Raw genomic sequence first — 14,542 nt, 5'->3', positions numbered from 1 at the left:
ATGACGAGTTGATTATAATTTATTATTTTAGGATATATATATATATATATATATATATATGCCATGCGCTGGCATGGCAAGACGTGTGGCGGGCTAGCTGTGGGATTTTCAATTATAAGTCCGGATCAACGAGGCTGACCAGGTTAAGACTCAACAGGACTTATTGTGAATACTCGGGGAAGATTCCAGTGAAGCGAGAAGACATTTCAAAGCACCGTTTCAAGGTAAATTGTGGAAGTGTTGTGCTGTTTGTGAATGTTGGTGAGTGGTGGTGGTAGTGAGGAAGACGGCCAGTGGAGGTGTGGGGGAGTACAAGGCCTACACTGTATATGAGTACCGGCCAAGATTATCGTACATACAAACCTCGAAAAGCTCTTATAAAAACATCTATATCCAGCACCATGCACCATGCTTCCAGTTAACGTGGAAATGATTGTGTCGTTGCATGGACTTTTTAAAGGCTTATGTTATGGAAAAACAATGTGAAATTAATGTTAACGAGGGAGTGACCAGTCAGTGCATCCACCCCCACGTCACGGGGGTGGGTGGAAGAGGTGGGATGTGTAACTAGATGGTGAGTGAACACATTGGTTCAGCAGTGCCCATACCCACATTGTTCATAGTGTACATGGGAAACAAAGTTGTGTGTATTGTAAGACAGTGTGAACAATATATAGTGTGCAAGTCCATGTGTATTGTACTCCCCGGGATAACCCCACTCAACCTGCGCCTCCCCCACCTAATTCCCAAGGGAAGTTTTCCTCTTCCCCTCCCGGCCCCTCAAACTCCACCAGGCCACCACGGTCAAGTTCACTACCTTCCACGCACCATAACCACCCAGCATGTCATATTCCTCTCCTATTGTCTAGTCTAGCAGATGGATGCCAACCAGGAGGAAGCAAGCAGCCAGGGAAATGGCACGGCTGGCAATACTAGGAGAGGCAAGTGTCGGTCATGCTTACAGCTTCGTTGTCTCAACTCTAATGGTTTCCTCCGCAAACACGGTAGTTGCCCTGGTTCAGGATGTCCTCCTGTGGAAAGTGATGATCCAGAGCCACCTCAGGCACCTGAACCCACTCCAACAGATTTTATCTCATCAGACAATCTCTTGGAAGCAATTAAAGCAACAGGTACGAGGACACTCGCACATATTCCCAAAGCAGCCCGTCCACACGCTGGGAAACTTACAGACCTCCTGAAAAAAGTAAACGATGGTTCCACTATCTTAAATGCTCCACCAACCATCAAGGCATGGCACAACTTGCTACTTTTTGGCAATGTCTGCTTAGCTGTGCCGGAAAGAAGGGGAAAGAGACTAGCCTCAATGATAATTAAATCCTTAAGAGATTTTCCTAGAGTTGATAACCTCATTCACCTTCCCCGTCAACACAAAAAAGGGAGAGGCAGAACCCCCACTCACACTACTGACAGTGAAAAAGTCAGAGTCCAGGTGAGCAAGAAAATTGAAGAGGGCAACACAGTGGGGGCAATCAGAATTATTACCAGTGAAGATACAGTTGCTCCCAGGGATGCTGACACAGCTGAAGCACTTAGAGGAAAGCACCCTGCCAGGGAAACCAGTGGCACCAACAGTTCCAACACCTCTGTCCCCACTATGGAACCATTGATTGTGGAAGACTCAGACATTTACAAAGCAATAATGTCGTTCCCATCTGGCTCTGCTGGGGGTTACACTGGAATAAGGCCACAGCATTTAAAGGAAATGGTTAATCCAGTTATTGGGGAAATTGCAGAGACACTGCTTTCAGAGATCACAAGGTTCGTCAACAATTCCTTGGCTGGTCTGATTCCTGATGAAATTAGACCTTTCTTTTTTGGTGCAACACTTTGTGCACTTAAAAAGAAGGATGGAGGAATTCGGCCAATTGCAGTAGGCAACACGTTACGCCGCCTCGTATCCAAAGCTGCTGTCCGAAGTATTCGTGCACAGGCAGCCATGATGCTTCAACCAAACCAGCTTGGCTTTGGGGTCTCTCAAGGAAGTGAAGCAGCGGTTCATGCAACAAGGGCATATATCAACAACCTGCCTGAGGACAATGCAGTGGTAAAATTAGATTTCAAGAATGCGTTCAATCTCCTGAAAAGAGACGTGGTATTAGCAGCAGTACAAGAACATTTCCCTGGTCTCTTCCCTTTTGTTTCAGCTGGGTATAGCAAGGAATCAATGCTTCTCTTTGGAGAGCATGAAATCACATCATCGGAGGGTGTCCAACAAGGAGATCCTCTTGCACCATTTCTCTTCTGTATTGCAGTTAGGGAAATCACAGTCAGACTGACCAGCGAGCTAAACATCTGGTTCCTAGATGATGGCACACTAGCAGGTACAAAGGAGTCCCTCCTACATGACCTTACACAGGTAATGACACGGGGACAGGAAATGGGTCTCATCCTGAATCCATCCAAATGTGAAATCATCTCAGTCAGTCAACAAGTGATAAATGCAGTGAGATCAAAACTACCAGGAGCAGCAGTCATTGCCCCCAAAAATAGTGTCTTGCTAGGAGCACCTCTGGGAAGCAATGCCATTGACACAATTCTCAGGAAGAAATTGGAAGAGTTAAGGAGAATGGAACAACGAATAGGCAATCTGGACACCCACGATGCCTTGTACCTTCTCACAAAGTGCTTGAGTCTGCCCAGGTTGACATATTTCCTAAGATGTGCACCTTCATATAACCCTATACTGCACGAATATGACAGTATTCTGAGGCAGATTTTTACGAAAGTACTTAACCTTACTCTAGAAGACGGGCAGTGGAACCAAGCTACACTTCCAGTCAGACTAGGAGGCATTGGTGTCCGCAAGTCATCACAGATTGCGTTACCTGCTTTTCTGTCCTCGTGTATTGCATCCAGAGAGCTTGTAGCAGCGATTCTCCCTGAACATCTTAGGGACAAGATTGGAGCCCAGGACCAAAAATTCATTGACGGAGCAATGATCTGGGATAATCTAACGGGCTCAGAAACCAGACCTGCTCCCCCCAACAACTACAAACAATCGCACTGGGATGGTCCAATAGTGGAAAATATAGCCTCAACGATGCTTCAGAGTGTGTCAGGGAAGGATAGAGCCCGCCTGCTGGCAGTGAGAGCCCCTCATGCTGGGGACTTTCTGTTGGCTGTTCCCAACTCCAGCCTTGGCACACGCCTCGACCCACAGACCATCCGCATCGGTGTTGCCCTTCGACTTGCCGCCCCTATTCTCGCCGAACACAGGTGTATTTGTGGCAGTGAAGCAGCAGACCGATTCGGGTACCATGGTCTTGTGTGCCGTAAATCCGAGGGAAAGATTGCAAGACATGAGGAGGTTAATAACATTATCAAGAGGAGCCTCACAACAGCTGGATGCCCAGCAGTAAGGGAGCCACCCCAACTATGCAGATCTGACGGCAGCCAGAAGCGTCCAGATGGTATCACCCTTCAAGCCTGGACAGATGGGAAGCAGGTGGTGTGGGACTATACATGTGCATCTACCTTGGCTGATAACTATCTCCAATACACCAGGGAGGAAGGAGGGGCAGCTGCCAGCTTTAGGGAGTCCCAAAAGTCTAGAAAATATGGAGAACTTGCCAATCATTATATGTTTGTTCCCATAGGCTCAGAGACCCTTGGCTCATGGGGAAAGAGTGCATTTAATTTCCTTAAGGAGCTGGGAAAAAGACTCATCAGGGTAACTAGGGATCCCAGGGCAGCTAGTTTTCTGTCCCAGCGGCTCAGTGCGGCTGTTCAAAGGGGTAACGCATGCTGCATTTTGGGCACACGCCCCAGCTCTGAGGAGCTGGATGAGATTTTTGCCTTATAATCGGTGATACACACGTAACAACATGTACCGTATATGCCACCTTTATATCAACAATGTATCTCTTAAATCTTCTGTGCCATATTATGTAATAAAATATTCCTATTGGTAAAAAAAAAATAGTTTAAAAGATGGGGTGGTAGGGGAAGTGGAATATTCAAATGGCTTCAGGAAGAAATCCAAATATTCTTCCTTGAAGCCTTTTTATCCACTTCTCCGAGGCTATGGGTCCCACAATTTACACCAGAGGTGGACCCCAATATATATATATATATATATATATATATATATATATATATATATATATATATATATATATATATATATATATCTGTACAAAGATGTTAATTATAATTTTTTTTTTATTCGCCCGTATTCTCCCGGCCCGGGTCTTTTCCAAGTAGTGACGACCCGGCCTTGACTCCCTATCTGGGGAGTGTCTCGAGACGTAATTCTCCCATGGGAGGCGGTACAAGTACCGCCTCATCTTTGGGACCAACTGTCCCCAGGCCTAGCCACATTCCCCGCCCTCTCGGGGCTCGTAGGGAGAAGCTAGGCCTCTGGTCTGCCATCTGCCCCGCCCCAAAGGGGCTCGTGGGGATGGCAGTCTTATGAGCTGCAGGTGGTAGCAAGCTCAGGCCTCCCAATTATAATTTATTATTGTAGCATGTATATATATGTACCAAAGGTAAGTTTTTATCAGATATTGTTATATTAAAGATTATTTATTGTAGAATACCTCTAGACCAAAGATTGGTTTTTATATAAACTAATAGTAAAGATAAATTATTTTAGTGTTTATTCAGTATCCGAACTCGCATATTACCACACTAGTATAAGGCCAACTAATATTTTTGTAATATACATGTAGCAAAGTCGCAAACAGACGCCAGGAGTATGCCATTAAAATTAGAGCTTGAGGTCTTTCCTGAATAAAATCTTTGTCAGGAGCAAGGTCAGGTTGAAAACGGATGCCACATGCTTATATTAATGCTTATTTACAGTCAATACCTTACCCTCGGGGCCGCGGAGCTGGTGGATCCTCGTCCATAAATTCAATGGTCTACGTCCGTGGTAACAGGAGGGACTACGACCAGTGGGAGCAGCTGGGTAACCCAGGCTGGGGCTACAACAGTGTGCTCAAGTATTTCAAGAAGTCTGAAGACTTTAGAGGAGGAGTGAGCCAGGAATCAGGTGGGTGGTTTACAGTTACACACACACAGATTTTTAAACAAATCTTTTAAACAGATAAACTGCTTTCTCATAGTGTTTTGAAAAGCGTCTGGTATTGTTTTATTTGGCAGTTTATATAACTGCACTGTTCAGAGCATTGAGTGGTGGCGCAGTCACAAGCCGTACTCAGTCATAACCTGTAATTTTTGGTTTAGTGATAGAGCGGTCAACTGACAACTGAAAGAATTTGGGTTGAATCATCAGGTCAAACGGGACATACAGTCAGTCTCCTTAACACGCTTGCAGTGTTCACCTAGCAGTAAGTTGATATCTGGGTGTTAGTGCATTTTTGTGATCATCTAGGATCAGAGAATCTAAGGGCCTCAAGAGTAATTAACTGCATTAATTCTTTCTTGGGTTATCGCTGGTTATAAAGTCTCTGTAATAAATGTTTTTTCTTAAAATGCCTCTTCTTCTTTTTACTATTTCTTCAGATGGATACCACGGTTTTGGAGGACCACAGACGGTGGAGAACAAGAAATGGAATTCTACAGTAGCTGAAGCCTTCGTGAAGGCGGGGCAGCAGCTGGGATATCCCGAGGTGGACCCCAATGGTCCAGAACAGATCGGTAATTGTCAGATTAACCTGATGTTTAAAGCATGTAGATAAGACAGGAGATGAAATGGAAGATGGTGGTGGCGGTGGTGTTTTCTCGTCAGGAAACAGTACAAGTGTTTCCCGACACAAGTGATGGCGGTAATTTGTTCGTCAGGAAACAGGATAAGTGTCGCTTGGCATAAATGATGATGGTGTTTGATCGTCAGGAAACAAGTGTTTCATGACACTGGTGGTGATATTTTGTTCATCAAGAAACCGTACAAGTATCTGGGGTGTAAATGTTCAGATTGAACGTTATGGAATTTTTTTTTAAAAATTCGATGTACTTTCTGAAAAAAAGATCAATTAAACCCATTTCACTGACTGCTAATGGATTTATTTTGGTACACCGGTACAGGTCAGCTATTTTATATTGATTAATTTTTGGTATTATCACCCCTAGCATCCATTATGTTTTAACACGTGTAGTCATGACAACGATTAAGTTTTGCGTAATTCCTTGATTCTGGCAAAATGAAACCAAACCTTAAAAAGGCGGTCTATGAGTTGCCCTTTGGTCGTAATGGGAACTTCGTGTATTTAATCCTTCAATACAGACCATAAACTCTCAATATGGTTTATGTCGGGCAGTTTCCAGCCCATGGGAGCAGCTCAACTCATTTTGTGCACACCACATCTTTACTGATTTTGCTGTGTGACTCGGGGCTGAGTCTTGCTGGAATATCCAGTGTCCATCACTTTACCAATCCCATATCTGAGGCAATAATTTGCGTTGCAGCACTTCCATGTACATAACTTGGTTCATGGTACCATCAACAAATGGCTCCCCACACCATGATGTTCTGAGGAAATTTGACAGTCTTCTTCAGACATTCTGGCATAAATTTCTCACCTGACAGCTGTCTTACAGCCAGCACGCTGTCATCCAGCACCAGTGGTTATTCATCAGAGAACATCACATTGAACAATATTATTATTATAGGGAACGATAAACCCGAAGGCATTATATAGCGCCAGTAGGAGGGGGGGGGTGATGGAAGGCATTCAGGCTAAATTCAGGGAACTGGAGCACAGATCCAGTTCCCTAGATCAAGAGCCCCTCACCAGCGTTAAGGCACCTCCCTTGAGGGGAACCTGCAATAACAGAAAAAAAAAATAAAAGTGGTGGAACAACCAGAGAAGCTGAATGGCAATCTTATTTTAATAGAATTGTCATTTTACTAATATTTAATGTTCTTTTATGAACAAGAAATGAACTGAATACCTGAATGTAATTGTAGCTTGCTTCCATTGTAAGTCTTTCCTGCTTCCATTGTAAGTCTTTCCTGCTTCCATTGTAAGTCTTTCCTGCTTCCATTGTAAGTCTTTCCTGCTTCCATTGTAAGTCTTTCCTGCTTCCATTGTAAGTCTTTCCTGCTTTCACTGTAATTCTTAGCTCAGGCCAAAAGTTTCAGTATCATGGGTTCATTAAGACGCGGCTTCTTTCTGGGACAAAATACTTTCAGTCCACTATCCAATAGTCTCTCATTAACTGTCCTTCTAGCAAGCCTAACACCTGCTGTTGCTGGGTCATTGGGAAATCTTCTGATGTATCTTACCGATTTGGCAGTGTTTGGTGGATAAAACATTATACATAAGATCACAGTAAACAGGCGATTTCAAAATATGCAAAACAAACACTGTAAATCGAATCGAAGACGACGACGAGAGCTGTCGTGAGATGGGAAGGAAGAAGGATAAGGAAGGATGGAAATAACTGGAAAAGGATGGGAAGGAGGGTAAGAGGAGGAATCAAGGCAAGTGGCCCAAACACTTTGAGACATGTGGTACCGAAGTACTGGAGGCGTAGATGGAGAGGCTTGAATGATGTCGTTACTTGGCTCACTAGGAGAGTTGTCACATATGGGAAAGCTGTAGAAGAGTTCGTTGGTTTGGAGTTGGTGGATTATCTGGTTGACGGTAGGGAATGGCTTTTCGTCGGTGGTGTACGTTGCAGTGTTGTCTTGGAGATGTTGGATGAGTTCTAGGCGAGTCATTGATCTGGGGTATTGTGTCGTGGTGAGGAACATGAGTCCTTTGCGTTTAACCCATAGTGTTCCAGGTAATCGACGTGAGTGAGGTCGAGAAGGCGGTGGACCACTGTGAAAGAGTAGGGAAATTCCAAGCGCATTCGTGACTTCTCACATTATCAAGGAACTATGAAAGTAATACATCAAAGGAAGGCATATAAAGGTTCTAGACCACACCTCACAGTCACATCCCACAACAAAGAAACACCTGACGACGCGCGACGATACCCGACTCGTAAGAAAAAAGGAACACTGCAGTAGGTCCGCTGGCCCAATTAGACAGGTCCTCACGACAGCCCACTAACAAAATATTCTACCCGAGAATTAAGATTTTTTATTTTTCCAATGTATTATTAAATTCTTCCCAAGTTTTATTAATTATAAATGAATAATTTATATAAACCCAAGGAAATATTTATATTTTCAAAACTGCTTTTTATGAAACAAGATTCAACTATATTCCTGTCGACCATGGACTTGCTTGATACAACTTTCTCAACTTTTTGGAAATCAAATGGATGGTTAAAATCTCTCACAAGAATAAATAGAGCATTGGAATCTTGTCCAGTTCTAATGCTATATTTATATTGTTTTAATCTAAGTTCGAGACTTTTACCAGTTTGACCGTAATAAACTTTATAGCAAATTTTACGAAAGCGCTTGGAATTTCACTACTCTTTCACAGTGGTTGTTTTGCGTATATATATATATATATATATATATATATATATATATATATATATATATATATATATATATATATATATATATATATATATATATATATATAAGCAGTGAAGAGTTTTTACGAGGATAGTGAGGCTCAAGTTAGAGTATGTAGGAAAGAGGGAAATTATTTCCCAGTAAAAGTAGGCCTTAGACAAGGATGTGTGATGTTACCGTGGTTGTTTAATATATTTATAGATGGGGTTGTAAGAGAAGTAAATGCGAGGGTCTTGGCAAGAGGCGTGGAGTTAAAAGATAAAGAATCACACAAAGTGGGAGTTGTCACAGTTGCTCTTTGCTGATGACATTGTGCTCTTGGGAGATTCTGAAGAGAAGTTGCAGAGATTGGTGGATGAATTTGGTAGGGTGTGCAAAAAGAAAATTGAAAGTGAATACAGGAAAGAGTAAGGTTATGAGGATAAAAAGATTAGGTGATGAAAGATTGGATATCAGATTGGAGGGAGAGAGTATGGAGGAGGTGAATGTATTCAGATATTTGGGAGTGGACGTGTCAGCGGATGGGTCTATGAAAGATGAGGTGAATCATAGAATTGATGAGGGGAAAAGGGTGAGTGGTGCACTTAGGAGTCTGTGGAGACGAAGAACTTTGTCCTTGGAGGCAAAGAGAGGAATGTATGAGAGTATAGTTTTACCAACGCTCTTATATGGGTGTGAAGCATGGGTGATGAATGTTGCAGCGAGGAGAAGGCTGGAGGCAGTGGAGATGTCATGTTTGAGAGCAATGTGTGGTGTGAATATAATGCAGAGAATTCGTAGTTTGGAAGTTAGGAGGAGGTGCGGGATTACCAAAACTGTTGTCCAGAGGGCTGAGGAAGGGTTGTTGAGGTGGTTCGGACATGTGAAGAGAATGGAGCGAAACAGAATGACTTCAAGAGTGTATCAGTCTGTAGTGGAAGGAAGGAGGGGTAGGGGTCGGCCTAGGAAAGGTTGGAGGGAGGGGGTAAAGGAGGTTTTGTGTGCGAGGGGCTGGGACTTCCAGCAGGCATGCGTGAGCGTGTTTGATAGGAGTGAATGGAGACAAATGGTTTTTAATACTTGACGTGCTGTTGGAGTGTGAGCAAAGTAACATTTATGAAGGGGTTCAGGGAAACCGGCAGGCCGGACTTGAGTCCTGGAGATGGGAAGTACAGTGCCTGCACTCTGAAGGAGGGGTGTTAATGTTGCAGTTTAAAAACTGAAGTGTAAAGCACCCTTCTGGCAAGACAGTGATGGAGTGAATGATGGTGAAAGTTTTTCTTTTTCGGGCCACACTGCCTTGGTGGGAATCGGCCAGTGTGATAATAATAATATATATATATATATGTATGTCGTGCCGAATAGGCAGAACTTGCCATCTTGGCTTAAATAGCAACGCTCATCTTGCCATATAGGACAAGCGAAAATTTGTGTATGCAATAATTTCGCCAAGATCATTCTGAACCTAACGAAAAAAATATATTTCACTGTGTTTGTTTAGTATTAAATTATTGTAAACAAATCTAAAATATATATAGATGACTTAGGCTAAAATAAATTGTTCTTGTTGTAATAAGGTTAGGTAAGTTTTCTAAGATTCTTTTGGTGCAAAATTAACAATTTTTACATTAACATTAATAAAAAAAATATATCTTTAAACGTATAAGAGAAAATTTCAGAAAGGACTTAATTTTAAATGAGTTCTTGCTAATTAGTTTTTCCTTTTGGGCCACCCCGCCTCGGTGGGATACGGCCGGTGTGTTGAAAGAAATATATATATATATATATATATTATATATATATATATATATATATATGTTATACGAACGACTTTATACATACATTAATGTATATGAATAAAGTCTTGAAGTTGTTCCGAATAAGGATAGCTTATATTGATCACTTTTAGGTATTTTTTAGTTTTAACTTGTGGTGAACAGGTATCATGCTGCTTTTATTACTGCCGTGATATTGGTAACCTTGAAACCCAATTAACCAACCAGGCAGTTTATATACCTGTATAAATTCACATTTGAGAGAGGCTTTCCAGTCCATATAAAGATGTGTTTTGTTATAATAATAATAATAACAATAATAATACTTATTAATACCCTTTTGTAGGTTTCTCTATAATTGACATCACAGCGAGGAATGGTCGCCGCTGGTCTACGGGAGATGGATATCTCAGACCAGCAGCTCTCAAGAACACCAACCTACACGTTGTTCTGAAGGCCCACGTGCTCAAGGTATCTCTCATAAGTACACCTTATAGGTACACCTCATAAACTATAACATAATGTGTTTCTTAAACTGAAAAATATTCCCAACCTACAACACAGGAAGTACATACACGATTTATTCAAAGGCTGCTTCACAAGAAGTATATTGACATCACAAGTCAAATGATCTTCCAAACCATAGCATCTCCCATAGTTCAGAGCACTGTACTTCCTACCTCCATAAATGTAACATTCCCATCCCTCCAGAGTGCAGGCACTGTAATTTCTACCTCCATAACTGACATTCCCACCCCTCCACAGTGCAGGCATTGTACTTCCTATATTTTTGACCCTAACATCCTCACCTATAATTCAGAGTGCAGGTACTGTACTTTCTACGGCCAGAACTGTAAAATCTTCACCCCTCCTTCATAGTTCATGAACTGTGCTTCCCACCTAGAACTATAACATCTTCACTCGTCCATCAGGGTACAGGCACTGTATTTCCCGCTTCCGGGACTGTAACAATTTCAACCCTCCTTCAGAATGCAGGCACTGTCAGGGGCGGATCTACTATGAAACTAATAGCGCATAAGCTTCAGGGACCCCTAATCCTGGAGGGGTTCCAGAAGCGAATTTAGTCCACATTGTTTATAAAGTTTGGGTCTACTATATGAGAAGGGTTTTTAAAAAATAATACTATCATATAATTCGACAAAAAAAGTAATAGTTTAAATAAAATCTAAAAGGATATTAAAATATTATATAGGCTAGCTGTTGTTGGTTGCTAAGGGACCCCATAAAAGTTCAAGCTTCAGGGCCCCAGTAATATAGGTCAGCCACTGGGCACTGTACTTCCCACCTCTAGGTCTTACCATCCCTACCCATTATTCAGAGTGCAAGCACTGTACTTTCTATCTCCAAGACTCAATTCTGGCTAACCGGTTTCCCTGAATCCCTTCATCATAAAAACTACTTGTCTTCATTCACTTCAAATGCTCATTTAAGCCTGTTGGTTATTCAAGTCCATGGTACTAAAAATCTCATTTTTATCCTTTATCTCTTCCTGGGACGGCCTCTGTCCCTCTTTTCCACCCCAGATTTATACACCCTCTTTTTGCCATCCAGTTCTGCTCAGCTCTCTTTGAATGCCCTAACTAAAAACAACCACTCCTCAACCCTCTGAATTATTTTTATGGTAACTCCCATACCTTCTTAGCTCTACACTCAGAATCGTCTTCATAATATTCACACCATACATCTTCCTTAAACACATCTCCACAGTCCCCAGACACCTCCTTGTTACGTTTATAGCCCATCCTTCACACATACATAGCAGTGTTGGTACTACAGTACCCTAGTACATTTTTATTTTTTTGCCTCCATTGACAAACTTATTCGCACATTTGCCTGAACACACCACTCGTCTTATTCCTGGGCTCTTCTGTTGCTCAGGGTCGTATTTCATAGACGAGGTGAACAACACATTTACTTCCTCCATACTCCTCACTCCAGTCAGATATCCAATCATTCACTACCTAGATTTTTTGTTATTCTCATCATTTTGCTCATTTCTGTGTTCATTTTAAATTTCCTTCCTTTAAAACACCTCCCTAGTTAATCTACCAACCTCTGAAACTTCTCTTCTGAATCTCCCCAAAAAAATTGTTTCATCGGTACAACAGCATCTCTGACAACTCCCACTTTGTATCAGATTCATTGTATTTTTAATCCCGCACTTCTCAGTACCCTAGCAATCACTTTTTTTTTCACAACCCCCTTTCTGAAAAACAACCTTGGTGACTTCACACTTCCCTGTCAAAGCGCCTCCTTAACTGGAAAAAAATTCCTCTCTTACATACGCTACCCTGAGTCTCCCTGACCGAACGAAAACTCTCCTTCTTTGAGTTAATAAATACCACCTATACAATACATTTGTAGTATATTAGGTAACCTGTAGTGGTTTTCATGTATTCTGAGTAGGACAAACAGGAAAACAATTGGAATTTAGAACACAAATTATATGTATGTATATATATATATATATATATATATATATATATATTATATATATATATATATTTTTATTTATTTATTTATTAACACACTGGCCGATTCCCACCAAGGCAGGGTGGCCCGAAAAAGAAAAACTTTCACCATCATTCACTCCATCACTGTCTTGCCAGAAGGGTGCTTTACACTACAGTTTTTAAACTGCAACATTAACACCCCTCCTTCAGAGTGCAGGCACTGTACTTCCCATCTCCAGGACTCAAGTCCGGCCTGCCGGTTTCCCTGAATCCCTTCATAAATGTTACTTTGCTCACACTCCAACAGCACGTCAAGTCTCCATTCACTCCTATCAAACACGCTCACGCATGCCTGCTGGAAGTCCAAGCCCCTCGCACACAAAACCTCCTTTACCCCCTCCCTCCAACCTTTCCTAGGCCGACCCCTACCCCGCCTTCCTTCCACTACAGACTGATACACTCTTGAAGTCATTCTGTTTTGCTCCATTCTCTCTACATGTCCGAACCACCTCAACAACCCTTCCTCAGCCCTCTGGACAACAGTTTTGGTAATCCCGCACCTCCTCCTAACTTTCAAACTATGAATTCTCTGCATTATATTCACACCACACATTGCCCTCAGACATGACATCTCCACTGCCTCCAGCCTTCTCCTCGCTGCAACATTCATCACCCATGCTTCACACCCATATAAGAGCGTTGGTAAAACTATACTCTCATACATTCCCCTCTTTGCCTCCAAGGACAAAGTTCTTTGTCTCCACAGACTCCTAAGTGCACCGCTCACCCTTTTCCCCTCATCAGTTCTATGATTCACCTCATCTTTCATAGACCCATCTGCTGACACGTCCACTCCCAAATATCTGAATACATTCACCTCCTCCATACTCTCTCCCTCCAATCTGATATCCAATCTTTCATCACCTAATCTTTTTATCCTCATAACCTTACTCTTTCCTGTATTCACTTTTAATTTTCTTCTTTTGCATACCCTACCAAATTCATCCACCAACCTCTGCAACTTCTCTTCAGAATCTCCCAAGAGCACAGTGTCATCAGCAAAGAGCAACTGTGACAACTCCCACTTTGTGTGTGATTCTTTATCTTTTAACTCCACGCCTCTTGCCAAGACCCTCGCATTTACTTCTCTTACAACCCCATCTATAAATATATTAAACAACCACGGTGACATCACACATCCTTGTCTAAGGCCTACTTTTACTGGAAAATAATTTCCCTCTTTCCTACATACTCTAACTTGAGCCTCACTATCCTCGTAAAAACTCTTCACTGCTTTCAGTAACCTACCTCCTACACCATACACTTGCAACATCTGCCACATTGCCCCCCTATCCACCCTGTCATACGCCATTTCCAAATCCATAAATGCCACAAAAACCTCTTTAGCCTTATCTAAATACTGTTCACTTATATGTTTCACTGTAAACACCTGGTCCACACACCCCCTACCTTTCCTAAAGCCTCCTGTTCATCTGCTATTCTATTCTCCGTCTTACTCTTAATTCATTCAATAATAACTCTACCATACACTTTACCAGGTATACTCAACAGACTTATCCCCTATAATTTTTGCACTCTCTTTTGTCCCCTTTGCCTTTATACAAAGGAACTATGCATGCTCTCTGCCAATCCCTAGGTACCTTACCCTCTTCCATACATTTATTGAATAATTGCACCAACCACTCCAAAACTATATCCCCACCTGCTTTTAACATTTCTATCTTTATCCCATCAATCCCGGCTGCCTTACCCCCTTTCATTTTACCTACTGCCTCACGAACTTCCCCCACACTCACAACTGGCTCTTCCTCACTCCTACAAGATGTTATTCCTCCTTGCCCTATACACGAAATCACAGCTTCCCTATCTTCATCAACATTTAACAATTC

General features: G+C 42.1%; 1 protein-coding gene across 1 annotated transcript in view; it reads left to right on the top strand.

The window, feature by feature from the left end:
- Positions 1 to 14,542, top strand: part of LOC128706086 (glucose dehydrogenase [FAD, quinone]) — a 71,536-nt gene that overhangs the window by 32,923 nt on the left and 24,071 nt on the right. The window contains exons 4-6 of the mRNA XM_070092826.1: positions 4,825 to 5,014; positions 5,488 to 5,622; positions 10,505 to 10,629. Of these exons, the coding sequence (XP_069948927.1) occupies positions 4,825 to 5,014; positions 5,488 to 5,622; positions 10,505 to 10,629 (450 nt within the window). The remainder of the gene's footprint in view (positions 1 to 4,824; positions 5,015 to 5,487; positions 5,623 to 10,504; positions 10,630 to 14,542) is intronic.

Source organism: Cherax quadricarinatus, chromosome 41, assembly GCF_038502225.1.
Source record: "Cherax quadricarinatus isolate ZL_2023a chromosome 41, ASM3850222v1, whole genome shotgun sequence".
Taxonomy (NCBI): Eukaryota; Metazoa; Arthropoda; class Malacostraca; order Decapoda; family Parastacidae; genus Cherax; species Cherax quadricarinatus.
The sequence above is the reverse complement of the archived record's forward strand: the minus strand, read 5'-3'. Positions and strand labels throughout refer to the sequence as shown.